The sequence below is a fragment of the Lissotriton vulgaris genome, chromosome 1_1 (assembly GCF_964263255.1).
Source record: "Lissotriton vulgaris chromosome 1_1, aLisVul1.2, whole genome shotgun sequence".
NCBI classification, from domain to species: domain Eukaryota; kingdom Metazoa; phylum Chordata; class Amphibia; order Caudata; family Salamandridae; genus Lissotriton; species Lissotriton vulgaris.
Window position 1 is genome coordinate 508,501,596 of NC_141685.1, and position 18,754 is coordinate 508,520,349.

Genomic DNA, 18,754 nt, shown 5'->3' on the forward strand with positions numbered 1-18,754 from the left:
AACCCCGCTGGTGAGTGGAAGTGTGGACGAGTGGAATTCGCCGTCCCAGACCTGGAACGTGCGTCCGGTAAGAAAGGACTCTATCCATCTGAGTGCCATCCCGGAGAGACCTGCTGTCGCCAATCGATGAAGGAGGACACGGTGATTGACCGTGTCGAAGGCGGCACTCAGATCCAGGAGGATCACTGCCACTGATCCTCCTGAGTCTAGGATGCGCCTTGCTTCCTCGATGACGGCAAGCAGGGCGGTGTCTGTACCGTGTCCCGGACGGAACCCGGTTTGGGATTGCCGCAGGATGTTATTAGTCTCGAGAAATCGGGAGAGTTGACTATTCACCAGTTTCTCGGTGATCTTGCTAATCCCCGGGAGGAGTGATATGGGCCGGTAGTTTGCCATATCAGTTGGATCGAGCTGAGGTTTTTTAAGGAGTGCCTTCACCACTGCATTTTTCCAGCTGGCGGGGACTGATCCTTGAGCAAGTGAGCAGTTGATAAGCTCCGTGATTGTGGGGGTGATAGCGGGGGCCACGTTTTTGAGGAATCTCAGAGGTGCAGGGTCTAGGAGAGATCCACTTTTTATTTTATTCAGGGTGGTTTCCACCTCGTTAGACGTTACTGGCTTGAATGTCTTGAGTTGGGGACGTATTCCCGTCTGATCGGGGGGCTGAGTAGTGTTTCTGCGGGTAGGGGAGCTGGGGGGAGGGAGGGATGTGAGGATGCGGGCGATTTTATTGTTGAAGTATGAGGCTAGGTCATTACTTCTGTCTACCTGAGGGGTGGTGGACGAAGAAGAGACGGGAACTTTCAATAGCTCCTTCACAATGAGGTAGGATTCCCTAGAGGAGTTAGAGGCTTCCTTTATCCGGGTGTCATAGTGGGAGGCTTTGGAGAGCTAGATTGCAGTTTTATAGGTTTTGACTGAGGAGTGGTATGCCTCTTTGCTGGCATTGTGCCAGTCTTTTCTCCAAAGCCGTTCGGCTCTTTTACAGTTTTTGCGGAGCTGGCGAAGTTCTGGGGTGTACCACGGAGCAGAGCCGGTGTTGTTGGTTTTATCTTCGCGCATTCTGAGTGGGAGCACAGAATCAAGGGAGGTCGTAATCCAATTTCTGAAGTTACTATCGGCGTTGTCCGGGATATCGTCGTGAATCGGGGTGTTAGATATCAGGGTGTTGGCCCATTCTTCGATAGGAAGTTTGGACCAAGTCCTGCCTTTAGTGAAGGAGGGTGGTTTCTGAGGTTTCTTGAGGGGTCCTGGAAGTTGGAATAGGACCAAGAAGTGGTCCGTCCAAGGAAGGGGGATGGAGTCTATTTCTTGCATCGCGGGGGTGCTGGTGAACACAGGGTCCAGCAGGTGGCCTTTGATGTGGGTGGCTCCTGAGTTAATGAGGCGGAGGTCCGAGGCCGCTAGTTCAGTGATCAGGTCAACTACTCCAGAATCTGAAGTGTCTTCAAAGTGGATGTTTAAGTCACCCACTAAAATGAAATTCGTGACGGAGTGAGCCTGTGTTGCTACCGTGTCTAGGAGGGCATTGGGAAAGGAGCCGGGGTGGCCGGGGGGACGGTAGACTAGAATTCCTGAGAGGGAATTCGTAGGGTCAAGTTTAATTGAGAATTGAAGGCTTTCCGAGTCTGGGATTTGTGCGTCGCTGGAGTTCCATTCCATTGGCAGTGAGGGAAGACGTGAAGGAGGAGCTACGGCAGCTGGAGAAGAGGGGAATCATCGAACCAATCACCTGTGCCGAATGGCTGGCGCCGTTGGTGGTGGTGAAGAAACCCAACGACAAGATCCGCCTATGCGTAGACCTGCGCGAGTTGAACAAAAACATTGTGGTAGAGAAGTTCCCCCTCCCCCGGATAGAAGAAATGCTGGCCAGCACAAGGGGCATTCAGTGGTACTCCACCATAGACTTAACATCGGCGTACCACCAGATCGCACTACACCCGGAGAGTCGCAGTTTGACATCATTCATAACTCCCTTCGGTTGCTATCGATTCCGCCGCATGCCGTTCGGGCTAGCCTCGGCGGCTGCGGTGTTCCAAAAACTAATGCACCAGTTGTTCCAGGACGTCCGGGGAGTTCAATACTTCCAAGATGACATATTGGTGATGGGTCGCGACAAAGCCGACCATGACAAGAAACTAGAAGCGGTATTGAGTATCCTGGAAAGGAAGGGCCTCACGGCAGAGTGGGCTAAGTGCCGCATAGGAATGGAAAAGGTGACGTACTTGGGCCACGAGATAAGTGCACGAGGAGTGACCCCCAAGAGGGAAAACATGAAGGCAATCTGCGACGCACCCTCACCGGCCAACAAAGAAGAGGTCAGGTCGTTCCTGGGCATGGCAGAATATTATGGGAAGTTCATAGAACATTTCGCTTCGAAGACCCATCACATGAGGTTACTGACCAGAGAGAACAGTGAATTCCGGTGGTCAGAGGAAGCCCAGCAGGAATTTGAGGGGATAAAAAGAGAAGTAGCAGGGGCGATCCCTCTACAAGGGTTTGACCCCCAAGGCGGCACGATACTCACAACAGATGCCAGTGATAAAGGACTGGGCGCAGTTCTCATGCAGGACCGCGGCCAGGGGAGAGTGGAAACAATATGCTTTGCATCCCGCACCCTTAATGACACTGAGAAAAAGTACAGTGTGATCGAAAAAGAAATGTTAGCAGTGGTGTGGGCCATGTCCCGGTTTCGGCAGTTCCTGTGGGGCACCAGGTTCCGGTTGAGGACCGACCACAAGCCCTTGCTTAAGGTACTCACATCCAGCGGACACGCAGATGCAACGCCGAGGATCTCGAAAATGTCGCTCAAATTGATGGAATTCCGATATGACGTGGAGCACATCCCCGGGAATAGGAACAAGGTGGCGGACTACCTGAGCCGGGCGGCAGCAATGGAAACCGACGTGGAATGCGGTGAGGCGGCGGAAGAGTGGGTTGCACTCACCGAAGATCTAGAAACGTCCATAAGCAAGCAAGAATGGAAGTTGGCCTACGAAGAGGACCCCGTCCTAGAAGAAGTGAAGGCACACATTGTACGGGGATGGCCGGACAAAAGCAAGACTGGGCGAAGCCTCGTCCCCTACTTCGAAGTGAGAGAGGAACTATCTATGGATGACCAGGGTGTATTTGTTTACAGAGGGGAGAGAGTCATACCTCCGGAAAAAATGATCGCTCGATTAATGGACATGTTACACGAAGGCCACCTGGGTGCGGGGAAGTTGAAGCTAAGAGCCAAGCAGAATTATTGGTGGCCCGGAATGGACCTAAGGGCAGAAAGACACGTTCGAGAATGTCCAAGGTGCCAGGGCGCAGACAAGACACTGAAACCATTACGCCCTGCCCTGGGAAAAATAAACCCTCCGCAAAACCCGTGGGAGGAACTATCCATAGACATACTAGGTCCGGTACTAAACGCACAAGGAATACAGAAGTACATATGTGTAATGATGGATCGTTATTCCAAATGGCCGGAATTGAAGATCGAAGAAACCATGGACACGGAGATGATAGTGAGTTTCATGGCAGAGACATTCGTGAGAGAGGGCATCCCCAAGTGTGTCCTCAGCGACAATGGACCTCAGTTCCGGTCTGAGAAATGGTCTCAGTTCATGCAGAGAAACGGAATTGTGGCAAAACACACGTCCATATATCGGATATATGATGTTACAACGCGGACTTTTACTCCGCATACTGTTACAACGCGGTTTTTACAACGCGGGTCATGTAACAACGCATGTATTTACAACGCATTTTTTTACAACGCAGGTACCTTTACAACGCAGACCATTACAACGTAAGTATTGGTAAGTATATATTAATAAGAATAATATAATAATAACTTAATTTTAAAAGTATAATTTAATGTAATTTTAAATAATTTAATTTCCGTAAATTAATTTAAATTTAAATTAATGTTACTTAATTTTTACCCTGTACCCCTGTACCCCAAAAACTCAAAACTGACCCTCAACCCCAAAAATAATGCAAAGTAATTTAATGTAATTTATTTGCTATTAAATAATTTAAATTAAAATTAATTTAATTTATTGTTACCCTGTACCCCAAAAACTAAAAACTGACCCTGAACCCTAAAAATACCCCTTTACCCTAAAACCCAAAACTGACCCTGAACCCTAAAAATACCCCTTTACCCTAAAACCCAAAACTGACCCTGAACCCTAAAAATACCCCTTTACCCTAAAACCCAAAACTGATCCTGAACCCTAAAAATACCCCTTTACCCTAAAACCCAAAACTGATCCTGAACCCTAAAAATACCCCTTTACCCTAAAACCCAAAACTGACCCTGAACCCTAAAAATACCCCTTTACCCTAAAACCCAAAACTGACCCTGAACCCTAAAAATACCCCTTTACCCTAAAACCCAAAACTGACCCTGAACCCTAAAAATACCCCTTTACCCTAAAACCCAAAACTGACCCTGAACCCTAAAAATACCCCTTTACCCTAAAACCCAAAACTGACCCTGAACCCTAAAAATACCCCTTTACCCTAAAACCCAAAACTGACCCTGAACCCTAAAAATACCCCTTTACCCTAAAACCCAAAACTGACCCTAACCCCTAAAAATACCCCTTTACCCTAAAACCCAAAACTGACCCTAACCCCTAAAAATACCCCTTTACCCTAAAACCCAAAACTGACCCTAACCCCTAAAAATACCCCTTTACCCTAAAACCCAAAACTGACCCTAACCCCTAAAAATACCCCTTAACCCAAAACATATAACATTTAAAATATAACTATATACTTACCAATACTTACGTTGTAATGGTATGCGTTGTAAAGGTACCTGCGTTGTAAAAAAATGCGTTGTAAAAACATGAGTTGTAACAGTATCCGCGTTGTAATGGATGCGTTGTAAAAGTAGTGCGTTGTAAAAAATGCGTTGTAACAAGTAAACACCCCATATATCATCCTGCGGGTAATGGCTTGGTGGAGCGTTTTAATAGAGTGGTGATGGGCTCGATACAAGCGGCGATATCAGACAACAAAGACTGGGAAGCAGAGATCTGGCACATGGTGTGGGCGTACCGGATAACGCCCACGAACACTGGTTACAGTCCCTTCCAGATCCTTAGAGGCCGGGAGCCCTTCACTCAGGACAACAGAATATGGAAAGAAAGAGTAATTAAGAGTGAGTGGTCACCGGCAGTGGTGCAAGCCAACCTGGAGAGAGCACAAGCGGTGTACACTAAACATTATGATGCACGGAGGAATGTGAAGGACACAGCTTTGGAGAAAGGAGAATGGGTGAGAGTAAGACTGGCCACATTGCAGAAAAAAGGGGAAAGTAAATACAGCAAGCCCCTGCAAGTAGTAGAAGTCAAGGGCAGGGCGGCCTTGCTAAGTGACGGCAATGTGTGGTCACAGGACCGCATGGCCAGGTGCAACAAAATACTCCGCTGGAGAGGCAATGGAAATGAAGGAGGAGAGAACAGCAATGATAACCCCTGTGAGTATGGGGGAGAGGATCTAGACATTGGCGAGAGAAGGCAAGAAGATCAAGAGGCGAGTGGGGAGCAGCAGACTGAAGAGGACAGAGATCAGAGAGAGACCAGCGCAGCTGAGCTAGGTGGTGGTCAAGGAGAAGCAGCAACAACCACCCCATCCCCGGTAAGACTGACGAGAAGGGGCAGGGCGGTGGTCCCACCAGCGAGGTTCAGAGACTATGACATGAGCCAGGACTTGTACATATAGTTGTTGGAAAAAGGGGAGATATGTAGTGAGTGCGCTAACGTGGTACGTCACGTGGCTACGTGACGTATGGCAACGTAGGGGCGCGAGGTGCGTAGTGCGGCATCAGCGCGTAGCGCGGCATTAGAGCGCGAGCAGGCTGGGCGAAGGACATGCTATGCGCTCCTTGTATGTTACGACTTAATAAAGAGAGTAACGCTGACACCTGACTCCGAGAGTTATTGGGGGAAGAAAAGGAACATCATTACACTGTCTCCTGGCGTCACTGACAGAAGAGACCCCGGCAGTCTGACAGGGAGAGTCCGCCAGCGGCATTCCTTTCCCCGTAGCATCTGAATTGGGAAAGAAATTACACTTATAAAGACTCCTGCAGAGTTAGCTCTTCCTCTACGTCATCCAACTCTAAATCAAAGCTTTAGACTACTGCTCCTCGTGAAAACCAGGACAGTGCACAGGAGGCACTGGCCATGCTTTACTTGTAGGTACAGACCAGGAAACCACAGTCATGTCCACTCTCTCTCTTTCCAAGTTCCATCATTTGCTATTCACTTCTAGCTCAAAGATGCACTAGGGTGTACCTGCGCTTACATTCAGTTAATTCACTCACTTGTCCATCTAACTCCCCATATGCTGTCTCCCTCCTCTCCACTTTCGATTTCGATTGCCAACCTCACTTTGGGTTCTCCCTTGTTGCCCCCATTCCTGTCCTTCCATCATCAATGCCTTGTTCAACCCCTGCTCTCCACGCGGACTCCTATGCTCAGCAGTAATTATTGAATTGCATTGCCGCCTGAGCACCCGAACCAAGCCAAGGCTGTGGCAAGGCATCAGAATGGCCCCAGCTCACACAGTGCAGTCAAGCTCTGTGCCCTGCAGCATCGGAGGATCACTTGTGGTGTTCCACACACTGCGCTGCCTGAATGGTCAGTCTTCCTGGCTTTATTGCTGGAAACCAACCAGGATGTTTGTATCAGAATATACCTAAATATATCACATGCGCGGTTTTGATGAATGGCGCCAGGTTCTGTTGACTGGTTCAGGCGAACATATTCCCTGCCCACCGCTTGATCCATCATGTTCCGCACTCGCTACCAGTGCACGTGGCTCCTTTCGGAGTGAAGAGGAGCTTCCGCAAGGGACCAGCCGAGCTCTCCTCCTGGGCGGACGTTACATACTGTGTTCCAAAGAGGAGCCGAGGCTCCACCTGCACGGCTGAGCCTTGACATGTTCCTTTCACAAATAAAGACGTCATGATTGACCCTGGCAGTACATGCATTATCAACCTCAGTTCCTGCAAAAATTACCCTGGGCAGGCAATGAGAGCACAAGGCACAAAGTTGATTGCATGGCATCCCTGCATTCTTGTAGAAATGTGGGGTAATTTACAGAATGTGTTAGTCTAACCCCCAATGTGTGACACTTGGCAGGGCTGCATGCTTCTTATGAGAGACTTGTATTCTCATCACAGGTTAATGCCATTGCAAGGGGTGGGGGCACATTTCATTTCAGTGTGGTCAATCAGACAGCGTTTTAATGACATTTAATAATCAATGAGGGGGGTTTAGAATGATTGTAGGTGTAATTTCATTCCAATAGGCACTATTATGGTGTGAGTGAGGGTCATTTCTTGCTGACATAGGTTAGGAAAATATACTATCGGAGCAATTTAGGATGATCTTGATGGGGGACATTAAAAAGAGATTTAATAAAAAGCACAAACAGTGACAGAAGTCATGGCACTTTGACATAATGCACCAGATGAAGAAAAGAAAAGTGACAAATTGCAGAAAAAAATATTTATCCAACAAGAAATTTTTTAGGAGCCTTTTGATAAGCTACAGGTAGACAAATTCGCCACAGCTTGAGAGGAAGTTAATTCCAAAGATGGAAGAGTAACACACATAAAAAGTATCAAGCCTTAAGCAGGGTTGATGGAGAAGCAACAGCTGGACAGGATTGCTCTTCTGGGAATGTAGGGGCAAAGCTTTCCATGATGAATTTGGGCCTAATCCAAGGTCCGATATACCACGGAAAGAGGTTATAAAACAACTCATTGAGAGACCAGGAGCCACTGGAGCCTTTGCCTGGCTTCCATGCTTCAGACGTGTGGTTGTACTTTATGAGTCCCTTCATCAGGCGCACTGCCATGTTCTACATTAGAAGAACTTTTGCCTCTGATGATGCAGGCAAATCCAGACCAGAAAATGTACTGGAATTTAACCTGGGAGATATAATGCCCAAAAAGGCTTTGTGGTCAGATAGAAACAATTTCATGAGTGATGAAGTTCATTTCATGCTGGAAGGCACCATAAAATGATATGATTGTATCTTCAAACCACTAAGACAACTTTACACCTCAAATGTAGGGGGCTAAGGTGTTTCATGACCTATCTTGAGGCCATTATCCCGCCTAATTTAGTGTGGCATTAAAATGCCTCGCATTCCTCTTTTTAAGTACAGTTGGTTTTAGAACCGCCTCGTCATAGATCGACATTTATAACTGGTTCTCATACATGTATCTTTTTTATGTTTTATTCGCTTTTGAAGTATCATGAGAGTTTGTACCATATCCCAATACTTATTACAAGCCTAGAATAGTAGGTTTCGGCTTCTGCCGGTACTGTGGTAGTAAGTTACAGTACACCAACTGTCAAATAACAGTAGTAACTATATTCAGCAATACCACTGGTTCTGTTAAATTTATCGTTTTGTGGACGAATTGGTGAAAAGAGCGCTTCCTTTCGCCTACTATTTGTGTTGAATATTTTTAACCTCAAAGAACTTTTACAAATAATTGCCCGAAAAGTATCCTGTTCCGTCCAATTAATCTATTCTGTATTTTTTAGGTTCATTTTTTGGGAACATGTTTATTTACTCATGAACATAAAACATAAGAGTTTGGGTTGCTTTCCTTTTGGGAGGACTGTAGCTCACTTCAATGGGTTTTAAAGCGAACGGTATTCTGAGGCCTCTGCCCACGCCAAGTTTACATTTTAGCACTCGGGGAACACACTGTGACCTCTGTGATGGATGGCAGTGATGTTATTGCAAGTGTTCAGTGGTGTAAACACTCAAAAGACAGAATAGCTCACCACATTAGGATACATTACTAAATTCAGGTAAATATAGCCCATGGCAACTCTTCCCAACAACCTTGGAAGAGAGAAAACCAACCTAACAAAAATATATAATAAATTGTGCACCAAATATGTCCAGAAATAGCCACCTGCACTTGTACAGGGGAAAATGTAACATCCTCACTGACCTAGAGCAGGGTTCTCCAAAGTTGGTCCAGGAGGGCCAGTTCCATGCCAGATTTTTAAGATAACTAGATTTATCGAAATGGGGCTATGCTAAACATCTGGCATGGATCCGGCCCTGCAGGACCGACTTTGGAGAACCCTGACCTAGAGTATCACCTTACCTAAGTGGATCATGTTATTACACATCTGAAAGGATGCACAAGAAGTCTGGATTAGAGGTGGGAAAGCCATGTAAGGATTGAGCTTGGTTCTAGACAAATTACTCACTCGGTGCCACCCTTGTCCCTGGATGGGTAGGGGGGTCTCCAAAATAGCGGGAATGTCGCGCTGCGGTTTTAGATACGAAGTGCTGCACAAAGTACAGCTGAATTAATATATAAAATCTGCTTTTCTACAGAACTTGTGAATGAATGCACCTACATAGCCATATGCACTTTATATTTGTCATGAACTTGTAACTCACAGCACCCTACGTGGGGTCGTGAGGCCGCTTTCTTTTGATAATCATTTTATTGCAGTCATTGAGGCATGAAGACATACCTAAAATCAGTCTGTTTAGTTAACTCATAGTAAGCCTGCAATAGTATCTGGAGGAGGTCGGGCCGCAGAGTAAGTGTTGTGGCGAGGGTAGACGTTTGACAAATGTGTGACTATAAGGCTACCCCTATCTCCTCCTTCATGAAGTAGGAACTTTCCACAGCTAAGGACCTATGTTAAAGGTGGGAAATATCCTGATTGAACAGACCAGAAAGTGGAGAGCTGGTATTGTACGCATGTGTACAGAGCGTGTGTGTATGTAAGAATGGAAAAGCAATAGGGCCACATAGGGTCTCCTTTGGTCCTGAAGAAAGCCCTAGACACCGTTGGGAGCCAGCTAAGAGCTGAAACATGTTGACCTGATACGAATAGGATCTCCATAGTTTAGTCTAAAATGTTTTGTTATTTTGTTTAATCCTCCCTCTTCTGCCACATAATAAATTCAAAGTGGTATTGCTGGTAGGTGGCAGGGATTTTTACTACATTACTTCCCTTCCCTCATGTCCCATTTGAAAGGGACGTGGGGCCCACCCGCCATTAGAGTTCGCTTTGGCAAAAGCAGGATGTCCAGTGATGAAGCATGACACCTGGTGGGAGGGGGGTGAGGCTATCTCATTAATTTTTAATAAATGCCCATAGAGACATTGTGGTGATTCGTCAGGGTAACGGGGCCCACCCATAATTGAGAAATTCCTCATAAAATAAGGTGGTTAAGCTAGAAATGTAGGCTTAATTTAAAGGGTATATTTGTTTTGTGTGTGTTCATGAACACTTGTAACTCAGAACACTGCGTGCAAACTTGAGGTTGCTTTCTTTTGATAATTTATGTAATTGCGGCAATTGAGGCATGAAACCACGCCTACAATTGGTCTGTTATGGTGAGTCATGGTAAGCCTCCAATATTAACATAAAATGAGTGTCTGCTTTCCCTTTCTTTCAACACTGTACTTTCTTCTTGAGAGACTTGCCTTTACTTATGAGTGAGTGTCACAATGATTTAATGTGAAATTTGCTTTTTTTGAACGCAGTGTACTAATTTAGCTCACTAATGAAGTGAACACTTTGTTGTTTGGCTGTGAAATGGAAGACTGAAGGAGATATCCAGCCTGTGGCTGAATCAAGCAATGTGCAGCCAGGAATCTTGGGCTCAAATTCGATTTACATCACTTGTCCAATTTGTATGCTGTGGTGATGGGCGCATCTTTTAATTTATAGTACATCACTTTCCTTGTGTGACCACTTTGAGAGCATCGTTAACTAATTCAGTTCAGGAAGTGTGCTACACAAAACATCTTTCCTGTATGCTTTACTAGGTAATAAAGTTGTTTCGCATGTATAACAACGATCCTGGCTGCATGTACAGTGCATGTAACAAGCTGATATTTCCAGGGGTGGCTCCTCCACTATGACAGTGTAAGGAAGAGAAACATAAAATGATTATAACTTTAAATAATTAACATTTCATGCTTCCTGGTGTGTCCTGCTTCTTTCCTGAAGGTGGGTGGGCAGGGCTGCTCTGCTCTGCGAGCAGGGCAGGGAGGAGTGGTTTGCCCACTCTAAAGTGCACACTGACTGTTTGGTCGGCCCTCTCGGGCCACCCAAACTAGTCATGCGCACTTCCCTGTTCTCTATGCAGGCTGCATTACAGCCTGCATGGAGAACATGTCCACCGCTACACGGCGCTCAGACCAATCACAGCGCTGCATTGCAGCATTGTGATTGGCTGAGGGGAGGGAGCCTAGCTGCCTGCTTCCTGTTCCTGTCAGAGGCAGGAGAGCAGGTGCAGAGAAGACGCAGGACCTGGCCTCGGGGTAAGTTTTGATATTTTTATTATTTTGGGCTCCCCCCGCATGACACCACCGGTGATCCCTCCCTCCCACGAACCCCGCGCCCGCCCTCCTCACCCGCAAGCCATGCCGGTCGTCGCTGGATATTTCCGTAGTTTACCCATAGCAAATTACAGTGTCGCAGTTATTAGTGAATAAAACTATAATTGCCCTTCCATTTATCTTTGAATGTGTCTGCTCAAAACTAGTGATAACCAACAATAAGTTAAACCTGCTAAACATTTTTGTGGATTCATTAACAGTGCCAGAGTAGCAGATGAACACTTCTTTCACCCTCCTTTCAATCCATCCTGCATGGCACGGCAAGAAATTGAGAAACCCAAGAATAGGCCAAATATGTTACGTCTCTGCCAAATTTCAAGCAGACGTGCCACAGTTATTAATACATTTAAAAGGTCTTAACCTGCTCTTTAGCGCCAATGCATCATTGGATATGCATAAAACCTAAACTACCTGCATTGGATGTACCTTGCTAACTGCCTGCTGCATTTGATGCAAAGTAATCAAACAGTGGTAAAGTTATACACAACTGAAAATATTATTGCCCTCCCTCTTTAACTCTCCCACCCTCCCACTTGACGAATTGACACAAAACTTGCCATACCAATCAAAAATCAAATCTTCCAAGCTTCTGTTATATGTAAGAAATGTATCACACTCCTACAGTGCCAAGTCTATTCGCAAATGATCAAAATGTATGAATTTTAACATGTATGTTTGTGCTTTTATGAGTGTACAACTCGAATAAAGCTTTTTCAATCAATCAATCACTCCCTCATCCCCTTTTGTAACTTGCCCCACCTGGTGGGTCTTCACAAACTTACAAATACTAAAAGTAGGTTAAAAGTGCTATGTTCCTGATATATTTTGCCAGATCCATCAAACAGCGCTAAAGTCATTAGTATATCAAAAATATTTGTGATTCCCACTTAACTTTGCCACCCCATTGGAGCTTCATCACACCTAATAGACCTGAACTGGGTACCACTTGCTAACTTGTTGCATAAACTAAGACTGTGGATTAGCTGTACAAGGTTTTCACATCCGTGGGTGACCAGAGTGAACTTAGTTCAATACACCAAATTGAATGTGAAAGACAGGTTATTTTAGCCATACAGAACCCCACCCAATACATAGTAGAAGTTGAGTCAATTCTTTTGGATTAGTAACAGTTCCTAAACAGGGATCCAGGAATGCTGTGGTGATTGGAAACATCGCTGTGACTTTCTACTCAATACCTCACTCACAAACTGCACCAAAAAAGACACTTAGACTAAAAAGTGTTTTATTTCAACAGTCTCAACTTCTTGCTTAGCACAACTTAAATAACCACACCACATATCTTAATGGCAACACAAATTAATGTTGTGAACAATGTGAATAAAATTAACATTTCTATCATAGTTAAAATGTCATCTTAAAACCTAACACCCTAAAACCAATTTCTATGTGCTACACTAGGAGAGCATTGGCTAGTATAACTTGCATCCAGAGTTTCTTTGGGAGAATCAGCGTACTGCAAACCCATTTACAGGAAAGTGCTGTAGTTGACAAAAGTTGGGGAGGCCGTGTTCCCTAAAAAAGGCAAACACACGTCTCATCAGCTCCTCTTCTCCCAGACTTAGCTCAATGTCAACTTTCAGTTGAAAGTGCAATGGTGCAGCGTCTGTGGCAGTCAAGATCTTCTCTGGCAGTATCTTGCACGATAATCTAGGGCAAAGGACCTCTCCTGACAAGTGGTCAAGTGGCAGCCCTTTTATACTGCATCTTATCTAAGATGGGAATTTCGAATATAAACTCAGGAATGTCTGACATAACCTATTCACATCAAGATGCTAGTCTTAGATGCATTCTTATCAGCAAATAAGGTAAAAACGTGCTAATTCAGACCACACTGTTTAGGTTATTGTTCTTGCCTGACCTTGAAACATAGATAACAAAGCACTTGTCTCGGTCTGATGTTGAATCAGGTGTCTTATTGATGTCATTGTCTGAGGGACTTGACACTAGGTTCTAGGAAAGATAAGGACAGACAACATCTGTGTAAAAGCCAGACATGTCAATGGTTCTGCAAAAATAGAGAAAATGGAGTCTCAGCCTGCTCAAGATGGAGTCTGGGCCTAATGGTCTGTATCTCAAACTGCTTGCCACACTTCATACAGTATAATCAATCAGTTTCAAAGTTGTAAGAAAATGTAAATGTTATTGTCACCCCATTTAACTATGCTTCCCCTTTATAGATTGGTAAAAAACATGGCATAGCAATAGAAAACGAAACCTTCCTATTTTCTGCCACATTGTGTGCATATTAATACAATAGTGCCAAAATTATTGGTAAATGAACAGTTTTTGTCCCCACTTTTTAACTAGAGCTTCTTAATGGATATGCACAAATTTTAAAATACCAATAGTAATCTGATTGTTATAAGCATCTGCAAATGTTCAGGCATATTCCTCAAAAGATGTAACAGGTATAAGCAAATTAACAATGGCTTTTCAATTGACAAGATATACAAAAGTGGCACATTTTTCCAATACTTATCTCTGAAAAACTACTGAATGGATTTACACCAAAAGAAAAAAATCACACTTTCTGAGTGAAATCCATGTTCATGCAGCGTTTTCTCTGGCATTCGGCAACATTTGCTATGGGGCGAAAATGGCAAATTATAGAATTTGTCACCTCATATTTTTTCACGAGGACGGACCTTGACAACACTTAGCATGCCGAAATGTAGCGGCCTCAGTAAGTAGACTCCCAAGTTTCATGCAAATGTATACACTTTTTTAAAGTTATAGGCAAATCAAAACAATGCCATTGCAATGCAAACACCGCCTCAAACATCGTCATACAGTGGCTTTTGCCACAGTAAAATATAAATTACAATATCAATATGAATGAAAGGCCCTAGTGTGATGGAGAGCAGAACATCGTATTAATATTAGGTTTTTATTTTAGGGTGGATGTGTGGTGCTCCAAATTCCTAATGTCATATCAGCAGATTTTATTTTGTACCGGCTTCTCTCACCATTCGATGCACAACCCAACCACTCTCTACACATCGATAAAATGTATCATGATGACACAAGAAATCACAAACAGAGAGAATATATCCAAGTTAAAATTAAGAAACTAGTTCAATTCTGGAACATTGTCAAGCAAAATCAGTCCTACTGTGGAGATATAACAAATAAATAAAAAAAATACAGTGACATAAAAATCTGCAAATAAACAGAGTGGGGTTGCGGCCAGAACCAAAGGACCCACTGCAAAATGAGTACACGTGCTATTACAACATGATATATTTACAATAAGACGAAGGTGTAAGGGAGAGCCACCACAGCCGAGTTGATAACTTCATGTTTTCATAGATTCAAATAATGTGCGTCTCTTGAAGGAAAAATGATGCCTTGTTATTGGCTGACACGAGGGAGCTGCCTGGATATTATTGACTTGAGAAAAGTACCTAACGAGATGAGTCTGTGCACACTAGTAGCATGCAGGGTGGCACAAAAGCGCCATTCAGCTGTCATCTGGGCCTGGCCGAGAGAGCATTAGCATAGACTGAATGAGGCGTCTGTCTTCGCCATGGCGGCCTGGGTGTGAGCAGGAGAAGGGACCAGGGCGCTGCGCAGACCAAACAACGCAGTCCTCCCTCGCTGTCAATGAAACCACCTTAGACTTTGGGCTGGCAGCTTCTAAAGCCAACTGTGCGCATCTCAAGGGAGGTCTCAATGGTGCGCATTCACGAGGCCAGAAGCCACGCGTTAAAACGTGTTGACTTTAGTCCAACCTGTGGCCTTAAGAGAAAAAGCAAGCAACTTACAACCCAGTAGCACTAGCAACGTTGCTAAATGGATGACAGAGCACTCATTCTGGCTAGGAGTACATGTGTTCCAAAAGTTGTCTTGCTTTCCTAAGCTTATTTCACAAAAAATGTTGTAAGAATGTGTTTTCGAATAGCTCGTTCTACAGCAGGCGTGTGGGTTCATGGCGCTGTAGGTAAAATGCGTAACTTCAACTGAACTGAAGTCAACTTATTTTAATGTCCTCAGCGAAATTAAATGGAGAGCTGGGAGTGACCAGATACAAATGCGTTAACCCACCAAGCTGTCTTGCTGCCTCCATACAAAGTTGGTACTCGCCTATATTGACACCACTCCAGTCAACTGTTGCTCGTCGTGGAGAGAAGTACTGGTTGTGATACCTAGAACGTTCTACTGAGCACGTTTTCCCCCTTAGATCACACAAATCGGTCTCCAACTTTAGAGTGTTGAGGCGTGTGTCACCAGCACGCAAGGGCACGCGCTCCAGTGCCACAATGTGCACCTCAAAAGCAGATACCATTTGAGTGCTTCTGTGAATCTTTTAATTTCTCTAAAATGAATTGCTTCTAATGAAAAGCCAGGAACGCGTTGGGAATGACAGACGCCCGTTTTGGCCGTGCGTGCACCGAGCGCCCGCGTGCACCGCAGCCTCGGGGAGCATCTCTCTGTGGCACGAGAGGGCTGGCAGCCGCTGGCACCTGCTGCGGCGGCTCAGCAAGGGCTCCGGGGGAACGCCAGGCTCCTGTCCCACTGCACCGACACTGAAGGGCAATGTGGGTAAATGCGCCCCCTACGCCCCCTAAAGCCTAGAACTTTAACATCTGCAAATGGTGTGGTGTGATTGGGCCAGGTGGGCATGCACGGGAAGGGTCCGCTGTGGGTCGGTCGCCCGTGCAACAATGTCAACAGAGAGTGGGGCGGGAGCGGGGCCAGGGCAGCCCCCTCCCCGCCGACCAGATGACTCCGAGGCAGACCCGTTCTATCCGTCCGTATCTGAGCAGATCTCTCAGCATCACATCTGTGCGCTGCTCGTGCAGCCAACGGGAGAGGCAGGGGTGGCTGCATCTGGGGCCCTGCCTCGGAGTGGCCCCAGGGCGAGCGGCTTCTATGCTCAGACAGGAGGTGACGGAGGGAGCGCTTACCGTAGAGAGAGGGTACCACCGTCCTCTTGGCCATCGTCCCTCGGTGGGTGCTCAGGAAGGCAGGCGGGCGGGGTCTCTGTCAGTCGGCGCGGCTCCTCTTTGTGGCGGCTGTGATGGCATGTGAGGCTGGGGCAGGGTGGCTGGGGGAGATGTGTCGTGGAGCGGATCGCAGGGCAGTGGGTCCGAGCTGCCCGCGGCGGACGGCCGGCTGCCGGCTCCCTTGTTGTCTCTGTGGCAGCGCTCGGTTCCAGGCGCGCAGGTGTCTGTCTGTCTGGTGTATTCAGAGCTCAGAGGCTCGGGGGTCTCGTCTCCCTGAATAGCAGAGCTCTTGTTTTGCAGGCTGACTCCCTCCCTCTCTCGCTCTCTCTCAGTGGAGGGCTTACAGCCGTGATGTGTGTGAAGTGCTGAGCCCAGGATTCCGCGCAGAGAGGGGCGGGCAGAGGCTGGCAGAGGTGCTCTCTGTCTGTCTGCCTGCGATGGACACTGGCTGCAGCACCCAGGGACAGCTCTGACCACACTTGTCCTGAGTCCCCCCGACCAACGTCAGAGCCTCCCGCCTCCGGGGAGGACAGTCTGGCTCCCAAGTACTGGCAGAAACGAGAAACCCACTCAGCAAGACCCCCACAACCGCGAGCCAGAGACACGGGCCCCGCAGTCAGGCTGCGAAGGGTCGAGCCACAATGGATGCATCGAAAGACGAGCCTCGCGCGAGGGAACCAGCCACCAGCCTCAGTAACTTTAAAACACCAAGGCCTTCTGTATCCTGCAATGAGCCCCGAAATGAGTAAATACTAAGATGTTAGTGACAGAAGCTTTCATTTTATTTCCAAAAGTAAGGCATTTGTTGTTTTTTAAGCAACAAGCAAGCATGGACATCTTTATTTTTCAGTCAAAGTTACCATATTTGGTTTGAAAACATTTCACTTTATTGTGCGAACCGTTGGTGTTGCAGGACACAGGTGTCCGTCTACATTAATAACAAAACAGACTTGCGTTCCCCATAGCACAGCTGAAGGATAAACAGCTTGCAATGTTCTCTATGTCAATCTATCAAATTCTTTATTCAGCACTAATACTGGTACCATAAAAGATCATACAAAACCACAAATAAATATATCATTTAAAAGCAATAGAAATTAAAACAGTCAAATCATTCCTAAAAATATGTTACAATATAATACTTTTCCTAAGATGTATAGCGTCTCAAATATAAAGTGCAGTACTAAAGCATACACGAGGATACTGCAGTGCAAATATATGACATGACGCAGTTCTAAAATCCCTGATTGGTTTTAAATGAAATTTTCTCAAACCTGCATAAAAATCACAGAATAAGATAGAGTGCAGCGTGCTTTGTGTCGCTACACCAACACTGGGACATGGCGTCCTACTTGTAGGAAAGGCAACCAGATGAGAATCAGCGCCCAACCACAATCTGGTTAGGACAAAATGGCGTTGCCCGTTGGTTACTTAGATAAGATCTATGTCACCCAACTGGCAGATCGCTTAATAAAAACGACATAACTGTTTGCTTCCTGGACTCTTCCTGCATCCTTCGCTCCAGTCTATAGTTCATAAAAGAGGCCTTGATGACACTCTTCTCAATGGAGAGGCTACTTTTGGGGTCCTCTCGCACACAAGAGGGGAGAGGGTCTAAATTACTGCCTACCACCCCGAACCCCCAGTAACAGCTATAATAACCACACAAAAGAGGGGTGGAGACAACAAACAAAACAAGCATAGACTCAACACCCAGGTGCAAATGTTGGCACACTTTTGGGTCGTGAAAAACTGCCCTCACTCACACACAATGTGTGTGACATGCTTCATCATCGGGTCTGCTGCGACGTCCGAGCGTAGCCACACAAAGGACGGAGCATAGGGAGGGGGGAACAAACAAAATGTAAAGACACACACACAGACACTGGACGTGACCCTCAGGTCCACATACAATGACTCGAGACTGGATACAACACAAGACAACTCAAAGTGCAATAGGTGATATTAAAACTGACTCATGGATACCAAACCATCTTTTTTATTAGGTTCCACGGACAGGATTAAAAAATGGTAGGGTGGTGGTGTTATAAAGGGTTATTAAGACCCAATAACACCCCACTCGCACTACTTGCGTCAACATGTTTCGACCCTTAAATTGCCCTTAATCAATGGGTCACCTGGGTCTTCGTCAGGACGTCTCGTTGTCCCAGTCTAACACACTACCCCTCTTACCTCAATTAGGTGTTGAGAAGGGTGTATGTCACTCTTACCCATCAATAATGAGCTATGTGGAGGGAGTTCCGCCAACACGGTGACATTACTGAAAAACAAGTAAAATATGTGTGTCAATAGACACCATAGGGACCCGCAATTGCACAGTCCACTATATGTGCCCTAACAGGATGCTCCATGCCAG

General features: G+C 45.9%; 1 protein-coding gene across 1 annotated transcript in view; it reads right to left on the reverse strand.

Moving 5' to 3' along the window:
• The window catches only part of SLC44A5 (solute carrier family 44 member 5), a 776,473-nt gene extending 759,997 nt beyond the window's left edge, over positions 1 to 16,476 (reverse strand). The window contains exon 1 of the mRNA XM_086953876.1: positions 16,339 to 16,476. Coding sequence (XP_086810002.1) covers positions 16,339 to 16,372 — 34 coding nt within the window. The 5' untranslated portion in view covers positions 16,373 to 16,476. The remainder of the gene's footprint in view (positions 1 to 16,338) is intronic.
• Between the last annotated feature and the right edge of the window lie 2,278 nt (positions 16,477 to 18,754).